At 41.0% G+C, this 14,439-nt stretch overlaps 1 protein-coding gene across 2 annotated transcripts; it reads left to right on the top strand.

Annotated features, from left to right (window-relative positions):
- The first annotated feature begins 1,135 nt into the window (after nucleotides 1-1,135).
- Nucleotides 1,136-13,880, top strand: ccdc135 (coiled-coil domain containing 135). 2 transcript variants are annotated; one of them, XM_066713835.1, is made up of 19 exons: nucleotides 1,136-1,233; nucleotides 1,518-1,578; nucleotides 2,176-2,344; nucleotides 2,900-3,074; nucleotides 3,254-3,379; nucleotides 4,335-4,529; nucleotides 4,908-5,066; nucleotides 6,156-6,374; nucleotides 7,067-7,183; nucleotides 7,436-7,508; nucleotides 7,856-7,984; nucleotides 8,167-8,295; nucleotides 8,759-8,982; nucleotides 9,436-9,654; nucleotides 10,246-10,356; nucleotides 11,614-11,724; nucleotides 11,884-12,078; nucleotides 12,354-12,493; nucleotides 12,934-13,879. In XM_066713835.1, the coding sequence occupies exons 3-19, from the start codon at nucleotides 2,187-2,189 to the stop codon at nucleotides 13,016-13,018; spliced, it is 2,565 nt and encodes an 854-aa protein (XP_066569932.1). In that variant the 5' UTR covers nucleotides 1,136-1,233; nucleotides 1,518-1,578; nucleotides 2,176-2,186; the 3' UTR covers nucleotides 13,019-13,879. The 2 variants fall into 2 exon arrangements, with proteins under 2 accessions (XP_066569932.1, XP_066569933.1); XM_066713836.1 differs by having other exon boundaries at nucleotides 1,231-1,237; nucleotides 12,934-13,880.
- The last annotated feature ends 559 nt before the right edge of the window (nucleotides 13,881-14,439 follow it).

Raw genomic sequence — 14,439 nt, 5'->3', positions numbered from 1 at the left:
TTATTTGTCAGCAATTAAGGACTAATGCTGGCCCTAATGTAAACAGGTTCAGGCCCAGGTTCTGCTACCTTCCTGCTAACATATAAACCTGAATCTACTTTGCAACCTTTCTGCTAACTTACACCAAGGTTGCAGCTGCTATCTAGATCACAGAAAAGTTGCAGTTATCTGCTACCTGTTACCTAGCTAGATCCATTCTTGCAACCTTTTTCAGTTGCTGCAATGTAACTGTAATCTTTGCCGTATGGGATGTTCTTTTTTTTTGAGGATGTAAAAAATAAAATAAAAATAGTACACATAAAACAAACATAAATATTATCTCATTCCCCTATGAACTATTGATTCAACCAGTCCACCCGAACAGACTATTTGCACAATACAGACACTGTGAAACATTAACAGTCATGATGCAAGGATAACAATAGCTGAGTTATTTTTTGGCAGAAGCAGAGATAAAGTCAGACTACAGCAAAGCCAATCTCCCAAATATATTTGTGTGCAAAACATTTTTGGTATAATGAATAATGCATTAAATACAACCAGCATGTGTTGCTTATTATATAACTCCAAGCAGAGTTAGTGATCCATGTATGAGTAATATTGTGTTCTAATTAATCGTAATTAAGAACTAGGAAGTAATTGAGCCTATATAACATGCTCTTATGTTCTATTATTGATTAAACCCCTTTCAAACCATGCGAAAGTGGTCAATGGTCTATTGGTTGCTGTGGACTCTTGCTCTACTTCCATCGCTGACCTCTGGGCTGCTTTTTACATTGTAACCTTCTGCTGACTCATCTCAGGGACTATGCATTGCCAACACTGGTTGACCTTGTGAAATATGACTTACAGATCAGTTTTAATAATAAGGATAAATACATAAAAAATACATCACTTTGTAGTATTGAAGTCACAACAGATACAGATAGATACAAACATGTATTTATTGTGCAAGGAATGAGACACTAAACGTGTATATTATGGTATGCTCTATAGTTGTACAACATTGCAGAATAATTGCATGGAAAAAGCAGTCGCTCCCCAGACCCAGAAAGAAGATCAAAACCAAAAGCCGCTCCTCGCGCGCGAGGGCGGGGAGGCTGCGCGAGCGGGCGGCCGCGTGCGTTTCCATGGCGACGCGCGTACACAGCTGCGCAGGCGGAACTCGGGCTCGGGGCGCAGACGCAGGCGTGGCGTTGCATTTGTTGAAATAACTTCTTCATCGTGATTTGTGTGTGTGAGAGATATGTTTTATTTGTTGTAGTTATCGTCGTCTAAAACGTGCACGAACAAACTATTTATTTTGACGATTTAATGAGATGATATCATCTCATTAAATCGTCAAAATAAATAGTTTGTTCGTGCACGTTTTAGACGTCGGTCCTGTGACTGTCAGTTCTGCAGAAACTGTTGATGAAAAATGATGAATAGTGTCCAGAAATGTTGGGTTTTTTTGGTGACCTTGACTAACCATTTGTCTGTTTTACATTACGGTGTCTGTGTTGTTTTGTTTACAGATCGAAACGCTCTGGTGTGCGAAAGCAGACTTAAAAAACCCAAAAAACCTGAGCTCCACACGTACGTATATCCATATTTGTATTTATATGTAGTGTTTGTTTTAGTTAGAAACATGAATAACGACAGCAACAGCAAATCATTGTAATTTAATCTGAAGATACTTTGTCTGCATGTGAATGTACGTCATGCTCAAGTAGATTATCAAATGTGTATATTTTGTATAGTAGTATGCAGGTTATCAGTGATAATAGAAAATTAGTTTAGGAGTTGTATGCAGAAGTGATCATAAGTGACAGTAAATTGATTAGTAGCTGTAGAATAGTGTGCTGGCTGGAATTGTTAGTGTCCTTTATGTAAGTTGATCTATATGCCTTTCAGAAGCAGTAATAATACAGTAGTATGTATGTAACTGTACACTGCACTACACTACACTACATTATATAACACTGTGAACTGAACTGATAAGATTATTAATTTGTCTGCTGCGGTGATCATACAGTGGAAATAGTCCACGAGACTAAATAATCAGTTTTCACATCATAAGCCTGTTTATATACAAAAAGGAAATATAATGAGAAATGTGGAAAAGGACAGACAAAAAGTGTCATGCGGGAACAAAAAAGGATACACTTTTTTGGGTGTCTTCCTCACTTTAAGGCTGGGAACCAATGGAGGCACAGCCTGAATTCAAAGTGACTGATCTTGTAGAGCGAGAAGGGGAAGAGGAGGAAGAGGGGGAGCAAGCGGAAGATGATCAAAAGACAGAACTACAGGATCTGGAGGAAACCCTGTCCAACTTCCACATTAACACACCTGTCAGTCCAAGGTGAGGACAGTCATGCACCCTGACTTTGCAGCATCTCCGTTCAGTAGGAAAATATGAGTTTGAGTATCAATACCTAGAAGAGGGAGTGAAATGATCAGCGACAACGAGACACAATGTTGTCTGGAATTCTGACTGGAATAGTTTTAGAGTTATAAAAATACGTTTGTTTTTAGTTTTTTTAACTGAAGGCAAATAAAAAAAGGGTGTATTTAACCAGCACAGACACAGACCTTGACCGAGCTGTACCTGAATTATTTATTCAACATAGAGCAATTTTAGTTTTCCTATTTGTATTTCTTTAATGATTTATCAATTAATATCATGAGCCTGAGAATACAGCACCAGCTCAAATGCAAGTTGATGTTTTGGAAGTTATTGAAATATATTATTTATCAGATGAAAAACCGAGATAGGAACCATTAAATGAAAAAGTATAGGTACTTAACATGTGGTGATGTATATGTAAGCCCTACTATTTGCCCATTTCAGTAGCTGGTGTACTTTGCAGATCCTGAATACTGGTTGCAGAGAATTACATTTTCCTTTTTCTTACAGACTGGTGGACAAACCTGCCATAGACCTGTCTGAATTCCCTTCTTCCTACAAGGAGAATTCCCCCCAGGAGAAACTTCTGCTGACCATTGCTGAGAACTTCCGCCGTCAGTATGAACACCTCTACCCAGACCGCAAGCCACTGTTCCTGAGCCCACTGAATGAGTGTGGGGTTGAGGTATAACTGTTTGATAATGTATTATTATACATGTATTGATAGATTTTTTTATGTAAGTTATACTTTGTTTTAATATACATAGTAATTTTTTTTTTATTATGTTAATGCTTATTAGCATTTCAGTTACCAGCTCACTGGGAGCTCCCACCCTCAAGTGTATCCTCTGATTGCCTCAATAGAAATTTGTCAGCACTACACTGCGCCCCACCCTGCTGGCTCACCCTGAGCTGTACAGCTGGGATGGCTGTGCCAGTTTTGTAGCTGATTTCCTGACCATCAGGCCCCTGGACCCGCCAATTGATCCAGTAAGTCAATGTTTATAATAATAAACCAACCATCTATCCATGCATTTTCAATTACTGCTTAATCCAGTATTGGTAATAATAATAATAATAATAATAATAGAAACAACAACCCAAACAGAAATGTGGTGTGTGTGAATAAATGGCATAAAAGTAGTGCAAACTCTTCTACAGATGAATATCTTGAGACACTTATTTAGTTTTCTCTCACACTTTATTCTGCCCTGCAGTTGTATCTGATTTCTGGATGGCTGTTTGTATTTTGTCCTCTTAAGTTCCTTTGCTTTACTGAACCCCACCAGACTTTTGTTATTCACAGAATGTCATGTGTCTGTAACGTCCATGTTATGGGGCTGCTACTTTTAGGGTCTGCAAGCCAACAGATCATGCAGTTGTTTAATGGTGATTCCCTTCATGCATAGGTTGGTGTTTGAATATCAGAAAAACAAGAACAAATGACAAAAACTCTGCCACATCACTAAGGGCTGTGTATAAATGGGTGCAGGTTAAAGTTCAGTACATGCCTAGATTTGGAGCTTTTAACAGTTTTTGTAATGTAATGTCAACTGAGAGTAAAAGACACTGTTAAGTGGGATATTTGTCCATCCAAGGTTAATCCCCTATTTATACAAACCTGTTCACACAAGTGTATTGATGGGACAAATGTAGGCTAAGGACTTTGCTCTCACACACAGAAAGCAGAGTACATGTGGAATGAAAAGCTCTAACGATCACTCCTCAGTTTGTATTGAAAAGCATGGATTTTGTCACCAGTCTGATTTTGCAATGCTAGCCTCTTATTTGAAAAGGAACAAGAGAAGAAGATGCCTTGAGACAGTCTGGTTTTCAGTTTTAACAATACTGTTAGCAGCCAGATTGAAACGTATTTGGGGATACAGTTTACAGTCCTAAAACATTTTAATGAGGATGTGAGTTTCACCGTTTTTTGTTTTCTCAGCCGCAGCACCTTGACTCTCCTACAAGTGTGCTGGAGCACCAGACTGGAACCTCCTTCGATTTTGCCAATCTGCTCTGCTCTCTGCTGCTGGGGGCTGGGTATGATGCCTATTGCGTCAGTGGCTATGCTGTGAAGGAGCTCTGTCTGCTTGACCAAACTTGGCAGGAGTGCCCTCTACTGGTCAACCAGCAGAAGGTGAGCATAAAACCAAGAAAATTATCTTTTCTACTCTTCAACCAATACAATATGAAAACGTTATTAAAATAAATGTAAACATTGCACAAGACAGTTCTATTATTATCTCCATTAGTTTGGATAGAGGAATCTGCCTCTAGAAGTTTGTAATTCATGCAACAGTCTTATTCTCAGTCTTATTCTTGGCTGTAAGACGTTCTAGTATGGATCAACAACGAGTTCAAGAAACAGATATCCTGGGTAGCCCTGTCCAGTTGATTAGGATGTGGAATAATGGGAGTGAACCACAAGTGGATCTGAGTGAATCTGAAGTGGAGTGATACCTTGGCAATGACATTGTGTCTGTGTAATCTGTGAGGGGATCTCTGATGTTTGCAGGAAAAACCAGTGGAGCAGAAAAACCCTCAGAAGAAATATGCAGTGAAGCCCCCCAAGGAATTGCGCAGTATTTTTATACAGCAGCAAGAGGAACGCAAACAGGCAGAGATCCAGACTGCTCTGGAGAACCAACACAGGGAAGCAGAGAAGCAGGAAGCGGTGAGTTGAGTTGGCAACTGAAAAGCAAGGTTACAGACGGGTGACAAATGAAAGGAAAACCCAACATAAAGTGTCTCAGTAAGGTGTTGGGCACCACGAACCACCGGAACAGCTTCAATGCTCTATGAGTCTCTGGACTCTACTGGAGGGATGGAACACCATTCTTCCAAAAGATATTCCCTCATTTGGTGTTTTGATGATGGTGGTGGAGAGCGCTGTCTAACACGTCAGTACAAAATCTCCCATAGGTGTTCAATTGGGTTGAGATCTGGTGACTGAGAAGGCCATAGCATATGTTTCACATAATTTTCATACTCATCAAACCATTCAGTGAGCTCTCGTGCCATGTGGATCCCATCAGGATAGAAATGTTTCACCATAGGACAAAGATGATCACTCAGAATAACTTTGTAATGATTTGCAGTGACCCTTCCCTCTAAGGGGGCAAGTGGACCCAAACCATGCCAGGAAAATGCCCCCCTCATTGTAAGGGTCAAGCAGTCAGGCCTGTACCGTTCTCTTGGTGTCGCCACACTTGTCGAGAACACTAGCTTTGTGACTGAAGCTCCTGTCATTTGTGCCCTAATCATGACCCCCTCTTTCAAAGTCACTTAGATCCTTTCCTCTTGTCATCTTGATCAAAAATCGAGGTCAACTTGGCCTGCTCAACATTTTTATAAATGCCATAGAGTGTGATAGGATGTGAATTGCGTAATAATATCATGCAGTACACCTGTTTGGAGGCATCTGCATTCGTTATGTTCCTCCACTCATTTATTCAGGCTTTACCTTTAATTTGTCACACATCTATATATTCACCAGTAATAAAATCTTGGGGACTTCCCAAAAGTATACTTCGGGGAAAATAAGTCAGAAAAAGTGATTGAAAATCTCAAATATTGCTTGTTTGTTTTCTTACTCTGATCATTTAAATGTTATGAGCAGGGGATGTGTAAGTTAGCTTTCCAGTCGGCAAAAAATAATTACAAATGAACCGGTAATTTGGTTTTATAACTTGGGGCAGCACGGACATCCAGATATTGTAGGGCACTCACCCGAGGATCTTTCTAAAGAGGTATTTTGTTTTAGGAGCGTGAGCAGCCTCCCCCAGACCCGCTGCTGGGTCTGCGGGTCCACAGCTGGGTTCTGGTCCTGGCCGGGAGACGTGAGGTCCCCGAGAACTTCTTCATTGACCCGCTGACTGGAAAATGCTTCAGGACCACAGATGAGAAGTTCCTAGGAATTGAGAGCCTTTGGAACCACCAGAACTACTGGGTGAACATGCAGGACTGCAGAAACGGCTGCAAGGTGAGAGCGCTTGGAGAATCCTTCCCACTGTAAAAGTACTTTCTCATTCCTTTATCGACAAAAGTTGTAATACTTCCTCCAGTCAAACATCCTTTTGCCTCTGCTCAATAGAAGCAGTGAAGTTTTTGTTGCATGAGTTTAATTCAGCTCTGGAGATTTCTCTCAGATTGGCAGATTGTTATGATGACTGGTCAATAGATGTATTAATCATCATTACATATTACATTATATATATATATATATATAGTGCCCTGCAGAACAACACAAGAAAAAACTTCAGCAAGTTTTTAGCAACAGGATCATGATAATAAAAGATGAGCAGATTGTCAAAATATATATGTTGTACTGTATGCAATGCTTTTTATATACCTAACCATGTGTGTGGAAGCTGTGTAAACTAATTCTTGCATATCAAGGTAATATTAACAAAGGAACTAACGTGGTTATGGCTAACATTTTGTGGACATTATAATATTTAATCACACTATTTTTAGCTAAATACAGCAGAGCGGTGTTCACATCTTACAATCCACATTTTTTTTTGTGCTTCACTTCAAGGTCTATGAAAGGTGACACTGCCAACTAGTGACAATTATTATATGTTTAGAAAGGCTCCAGATTTCTGTGAAATATTAAAATCAATCACAAAGTGAAGAAAGACAAAAACCTCCTTACCCTGAATCTTTTTGCAGGATCTAACGTTCGACCTGGGCGATCCTGTGAAATGGGAGTTTGTGCTTTTCGGCACAGGTAAACCCTTGTTGCTCATCCCGGACATGAAGAATGAAGAGGAGCTTGAGGAGGAAGAGGTGTGTGTGTAGAGGAAGATGCTCACCTTGTTACTGTTATACTGCGTGTTTCATTATTATTTATATACTTATTTTGTATTATGAAATTAGGTTAGTTTACCCAGCATGCCATATATGTCACATACAGACACCTGGTAAATAGGAATAATATATTTTTGTCTTAGAAGTCGTTACAGGTTAAAATAGAAAATAAAGGTTATGTTTTATTAGCAGTTGAACCAGCTTTATAATATGCTTTTTTTATCTCCATAGGAGGAGAAAGAAGAACCAAAGGTTTTTGAGATGCCTCCCTCCTGGGTTGAAAAACTTGAAATTTCACAGAAAGGTAGCCTTTAAAATACATCATAAGTTCTCACATGTCTAATAAATATCTTTATAATGTTTGTTTAAATTTAAAGGGGGATGGTGAGTGTAAAAATCTACAGATGTATTTGTGTGCTAAGAGTGGGTTGCCATCACTTGGCTCTGGATAAAGACAGACTGGCATCAACATCTTGAGAGAGCAGGGTTTCAGGCAGCCTGTGTCAGTAACTTGCAATACATAGAGCAGAGCATAATTCATTAAGGAATACCATCCCTGGCAGTAGTGTGCTGTCTGTAAAGAATGCAGTAATGGGACATTTATTTTTTAAAGATAGTTGTATCCAAACCTTAAAGTTTTGCTTTGTCCAGATATGGAGACGCGCTGTCCTGGTGGGAAGAAAGTGATCCAGTACCGCAGAGCAAGGCTTGAGAAATTCGCCCCCTATCTGATGAAGGATGGACTGGTCACTCGAGTCACTGCATATAAGGACTTCGAATGTAAGGATCATTGTGTCTTAACTGCAGCTCCTAAATCATGTCATTGTTTATTTAACCGCTTACTGTTGCACTCTCCTCGTTTCTTTCTCAAAGACTCAAAGTGTGTGTGGGGGGTGGGGGGTAGGCAACAAAACGCATAATAAGTATTCTTATTAGGCTGTTAAATTCTTCTTTGATTGCAGGTGTGCAGGAAACGGAGGTCACAGAGCACTTCAGACACAGACATGACCATTTGGAGAAAAGAGAACTGAAGAAAGGAAGCAACACGACTTTGGAACACTTCAGCCCAGGACACTCCCGTGCACTGAAAGGTAAAATATTGTCATGCAGCAATGCTAGTGGTAACGTTTATACATTTTCTTTCAAGAGAATAGTCTGTTTGGGGAAAATTCTTCAAACTCCTATCTGTTTCCCTGTCTCCCGTATGCAGATTTAACTAGCAATCACTATTAACATGGTTCCACTGTAGTTTTACCATAGTTTTACAGTGGTTTCCTATGGGTTTCAGCATGCCTTTGAGCATGTTGTTTACCACACTGGGCCATAAGTAAATCCCAGTTTACTATAGTAAAAATGCCATAGAAACAGGTATCATGGCATGCCCATGGTCCAGTGTAGTAAAGTACAGTGAGGGTAAGTTGATCCAATTGTTAACATCTGGCCAAACGGCACTAAACCCATGTGAAAAGTGCCAAAACCCTATGGTCGTTTGACATTGCTTATGGGTTGATTAACCTTTCCTGGGAGTTCATCTGGTCTGATTCTTGGCCCCAGCTCACAGGTTCGTCACCGTGGGGGCGGAGACGGACCATGAGATGGACTTCTACAGCCATGCTCGGGTTGACGGGCTTGCCAGGCGGGTGGAGACTGCCTCTGAGCTGACAGAGACCTTTGAGGGGCGTCCAGACTTCCTGTACCACAGACATGTGGTCTTCGGCAAGCGGGTGAAGATCCAGGTGCCTGCCCATGAGCAAGAGCCCAACAACCGGCCTGTGATGGTGAGCTATTGCATTCATCAGCATTAAATATTGTCATGTAACGGGGGCTCCCACTGACCGCAGCAGATAAATCTTCCATACCTGCCAGTCAGCAGTTTGTATTGAATGTATGTATTTACAATTAATTGTATGTGAATTTCCAATATGACAATGGTGGAACAAAACTGTCAAAATAAATCCAATTAAACAAACCCATATTTATACAGACACATTTTGAATCATTAATGAATAAAATTAAGCTATGTTCTCTGTACCGAATGGCTGCTTGCACATTTCATAGTATTTGTCCAGTAGAAGGCGTTTGAGCTCTGCTGTTGTAAATCTGAAGATCCATATTGTACTGAATTTAAACGGTGCTTCAATGTAGATTTATACTAACAGGTCTGACACCACTAGCTCTCTGGTTGACACTCTGTGGTCGACACTCTCTGACACTTTCTTTTGTGATGTTAGCAAATCACTGAGCGTTTCCACCGCAATCATGAGAAGAAGGCCAGCGAGGATGTGGCCGAGAGGGTTTTCCACATTGCAGAGCAGCGCATCCAGCTGACATACCACCGCGAGGACGACCGCATCGTCCCCTGCTGGCGGGAGTTCAAGAAACCGCGCATCAGGGAAGACGACCCAGACCAATTACTGCCCTTTGCTCCAGACATGGTGACCACCTACCAGGTAACCGGCCCTGATCAAACTCCTCTCTTATACCAAGCAAGAGGCAGCCACAGAATTAACGCACAGTAAAACTGTATATATTTATTATAAATTGAATGTATCGAGTTTAGTTTTAGATGTCTTACACTGAATTGAAATACCCAGTTAATTGTTTTCCCTAGACATGAAGAAACAGTATTGAATATCTATCAGTACTTGCTCAACATCCAGCTAGATCCTAATCAGTACATCATTAGGAAACCTCAAATAAGACTAACACATTATATTGACTACTGAATATTAAGAATGGCAGATACACACAGACTTAGTATGAGCCAAAATGAATTCATTTGGATGGGTTCAATATAGTTGCTGATCAATATTAGAAGTTCGTATTCTTGTTTTTCTAAGCAGCTTTAAGTATAATGGCCTTTTACCTTTATTTAAAATTATATGCAATTCTCAGGCTAATATATTTATGTAGCAAAATACCTGTTTGGATGGAGAGCACCCAAAAGTTCTAAAATATCCTTAGATACTGATTATAAATACATACATTACACAAAGCACACAACAATGATTGTCATTAACAGAATTAAATATGATTTGCAGATTGACCCGAATGAGAAACCATGCAAGAACCTGGTTTTATATGAGCTGCTAGTTTCCTTAGTGCAAGAAGAACAGAAGGTCATCCAAGGAGTTAAAGAATCAGAGAAAGAGGTACCAGCCAGTCCGAGGAAACTCATCACTTATTAAGTCTCTTCATGTTTAGGGTCAAGATATATTACAAATGGAGCATACAATATTATAAGAGGCGAAAACCTTATTGGATATCTGTTTCCTTCTTTAATATAATTTTGTATACACCAGTCCACTATAACATTATGAACACCTGCCTAATATTATGTAGGTCCCCCTTTTGCTGCCAAAACAGCCCTGACCCGTCAAGGCATGGACTCACCTAGACCTCTGAAGGTGTGCTGTGGTATCTGGCACCAAGACGTTAGCAGCAGATCCTTTAAGTCCTGTAAGTTGCAAGGTGGGGCCTCCATGGATTGGACTTGTTTGTCCAGCACATCCCACAGATGCTCGATTGGATTGAGATCTGGGGAATTTGGAGGTCAAGTCAACACCTTGAACTCGTGATTCATCAGACCAGGCCACCTTCTTCCATTGCTCCGTGGTCCAGTTCTGATGCTCACGTGCCCATTGTAGGCACTTTCAGCAGTGGACAGGGGTTAGCATGGGCACCCTGACTGGTCTGCGGCTACGCAGCCCCATACGCAACAAACTGTGACGCACTGTGTGTTCTGACACCTTTATATCTGAACCAGCATTCACTTTTTCAGCAATTTGAGCTACAGTAGCTCGTCTGTTGGATCGGATCACACGGGCCAGCCTTCGCTCCCCACGTACATCAATGAGCCTTGGCCGCCCATGACCCTGTCGCCGGTTCACCACTTTTGATAGGTACTGACCACTGCAGACCGGGAACACCCCACAAGAGCTGCAGTTTTGGAGATGCTCTGACCCAGTCGTCTAGCTATCACAATTTGGCCCTTGTCAAAGTCGCTCAGATCCTTATGCTTGCCCATTTTTCCTGCTTCTAACACATCAACTTTGAGGACAAAATGTTCATTTGCTGCCTAATATATCCCACCCACTGACAGGTGCCATGATAACGAGATTATCAGTGTTATTAACTTCAACTGTCAGTGGTCATAATGTTATGGCTGATCGGTGTAAATTGATTAATAATAGTAGGCTAACCTAAATGTGAAAATGTAAATGCATGCTTTAAATTGTGTCATGGAAGCCCCTCTTTAAGATGGAGAATAATATTAAATGCTATAAGAAGATCTGGTTTATTGTAAAACAGTTTGTTTTGTCTTTTGTTGATCTTCAGCTTTGTCATAGATGGTTTTGAAATGTGTGTGCATCACAGAAGTGAAAATGTTCTTATGATCCTTTCCCCAGACTAAAGCCATTCTGTCACAGCGCACTCAAGAAGAAACTGCAGTCAAACTCCTGATATCAGTGTATGACACGGACAGGAATGAAAGAGCCCGCCAGCACAGAGAGGAGATGGTGAGCAAAGTGTTTTTAGTGGGAATCAGATGTACACATTTCTGTACAAGAATTTAAAGCCAGATTTTTAAGATCCAAACTGCTGCTGTGATATTATGTTTTTTTATGCTGGGCTGAATCAAAATGGCCTGAGATGAGAGATCTGTGCCCTTTCTGCAGGAGCTTGCAGCCCATGAGGAGCAGCTGCGTAGAGCAGAGAAGGATCTGGATTTCTTAGCCCCATTCCTGGCCCAGTTAGGTGACCCAGAAACCCTGACTCGCGAAATGGCATGGCAGCTACGGGATGACTGTCTGGCAGACCTCAAACAGCGTCTCATTGACAAAGCAAACCTCATTCAGGCACGCTTTGAAAAGGTACTTTCTCCCTAAAGGTCTCAGTTACAGAGTTAGGAAGAAAAAAACAAGGGAGAAGTTTAGAATGGGAAGGTGCAGTTCAGTAAATGATGTCAGTGGGACAGTGCTTTTGGACTTTATCTGGTTTTAGTCCCAGAAATGCTGAAATGCCATGCTTGGCTGTTGACCCACATGCAGTACTAAACTGATTTGATCTTTCCCAAACATCCGGGAGCAGATTTTCAGAATTCCTTGAGCTGTCATGCTCAAGCTGACCTGCTCTGATCTCCCTCCAGGAGACCCAGGAGCTTCAGAGGAAGCAGCAGTGGTACCAGCAAAACCAGTTGTCCATGACCAAAGATGATGAGGACACCTACTTGTCCTACTGCTCAGACACCATGTTCCGCATTCACATACTGGAGATGCGCCTCAAAAGGTATTAAGAATGGTATTAATGTAGGACAGCAAGCTCAGATTTCACATGATTGTATGTTTTGTAAAACAGAGAAGCGATGGTATGAAGTCTATTGCATTTTCCATTTGCTGCTTGGGTGATACCATAGTCCAAACCTTCATGGGGTTTTCAATGGTAAAGAGATGATACGCATTCTCTTGCTCAGACACCCTTGAGCATTTCTTATTATCGTGTTATCAGTGTACTACAGTGCTGTGTACATAAAGAGTCTGTTGCCCTGACAGTTTCCATTCGCAGCTTTACAAGCAGACATTGGCCCAAATCTGAACCCCCATCAATCATCATTTGAAAGAACATATTGTGTATTTTTTATTCATAAGCTGTGTTAAACACAGTGCAAGTATTCTTGCATTTCATCGAAGTACTAACTGTAGTTATAATACGCTGGTATGTTGTTTCAGGCACAAGGAGATGGCCCCCCAGAAGTACTTGGCCTTAGAGGAAAGGCTGCGGAGGGACCCTCGGCTGTCTGAGCATCTCTGGTGACCTCCCTCATCAAACAAATAGGTCTAATACACGAATACCTTGTAATAACTTTGCCCTTAGTTTCCTTTTTTGACTCATCCTCCAATTTTGGATCCTCAGAGATGTTTTCTAGGCTTTGCAATTCTTTCCACATTCAGTGCTATTCTTGTTCTTCTCAGGTGCCATTACATCCCTTTTTTATCTGCAATAAAGTATTATACTAGATAGATTAGCTACTAAGAAAGTTGGCAAAATTAGGCAGCTCACCATAATTTAATCTAATTCATATTTCTTAAAACAAATTACTAGTACAAGCATACAGAATACTAAACATTTGTGAAGGAGCCCTCCCAGTTGCACAATAGGGAGAGACAAAATTACGCTGGAACACAAAGGAGTCCCAGCAGTGCAAAAATGTTGATTTATTCCAAAGTAGTATTGTAATAGAACAGGATGAACCAAAAAACAGTCAGCAAAATCAGAAGTCAAAACAGAATATACAAAACAAAAAATAAATAATCTTAGGACTCTCTGTAACTAAAAACTAAGTGTAACTGAAAATACTTTCAGCTAATCAGAAACATACCTTGTATCTTAACAGAAACCTGGGTGGTGTGTATACAGGAGGAAGTGTCTCCCTCATGAATCATCCAGCACCCTTACACTCACCTAAAGGATTATTAGGAACACCTGTTCAATTTCTCATTAATGCAATTATCTAACCAACCAATCACATGGCAGTTGCTTCAATGCATTTAGGGGTGTGGTCCTGGTCAAGACAATCTCCTGAACTCCAAACTGAATGTCTGAATGGGAAAGAAAGGTGATTTAAGCAATTTTGAGCGTGGCATGGTTGTTGGTGCCAGACGGGCCGGTCTGAGTATTTCACAATCTGCTCAGTTACTGGGATTTTCACGCACAACCATTTCTAGGGTTTACAAAGAATGGTGTGAAAAGGGAAAAACATCCAGTATGCGGCAGTCCTGTGGGCGAAAATGCCTTGTTGATGCTAGAGGTCAGAGGAGAATGGGCCGACTGATTCAAGCTGATAGAAGAGCAACTTTGACTGAAATAAGCACTCGTTACAACCGAGGTATGCAGCAAAGCATTTGTGAAGCCACAACACGTACAACCTTGAGGCGGATGGGCTACAACAGCAGAAGACCCCACTGGGTACCACTCATCTCCACTACAAATAGGAAAAAGAGGCTACAATTTGCACAAGCTCACCAAAATTGGACAGTTGAAGACTGGAAAAATGTTGCCTGGTCTGATGAGTCTCGATTTCTGTTGAGACATTCAGATGGTAGAGTCAGAATTTGGCGTAAACAGAATGAGAACATGGATCCATCATGCCTTGTTACCACTGTGCAGGCTGGTGGTGGTGGTGTAATGGTGTGGGGGATGTTTTCTTGGCACACTTTAGGCCCCTTAGTGCCAAT

This window comes from Amia ocellicauda, chromosome 9 (genome assembly GCF_036373705.1).
Source record: "Amia ocellicauda isolate fAmiCal2 chromosome 9, fAmiCal2.hap1, whole genome shotgun sequence".
NCBI classification, from domain to species: Eukaryota; Metazoa; Chordata; class Actinopteri; order Amiiformes; family Amiidae; genus Amia; species Amia ocellicauda.
The sequence above is the reverse complement of the archived record's forward strand: the minus strand, read 5'-3'. Positions and strand labels throughout refer to the sequence as shown.

Bases quoted from the DNA above. Each gene is read 5' to 3' on its own strand.
- ccdc135 (XM_066713836.1), top strand. From the start codon at position 2,187: ATGGAGGCACAGCCTGAATTCAAAGTGACTGATCTTGTAGAGCGAGAA. The intron at 7,509-7,855 runs GTAGCCTTTAAA...TGCTTTGTCCAG, and splicing joins ACTTGAAATTTCACAGAAAG to ATATGGAGACGCGCTGTCCT. The intron at 12,494-12,933 runs GTATTAAGAATG...ATGTTGTTTCAG, and splicing joins CTGGAGATGCGCCTCAAAAG to GCACAAGGAGATGGCCCCCC.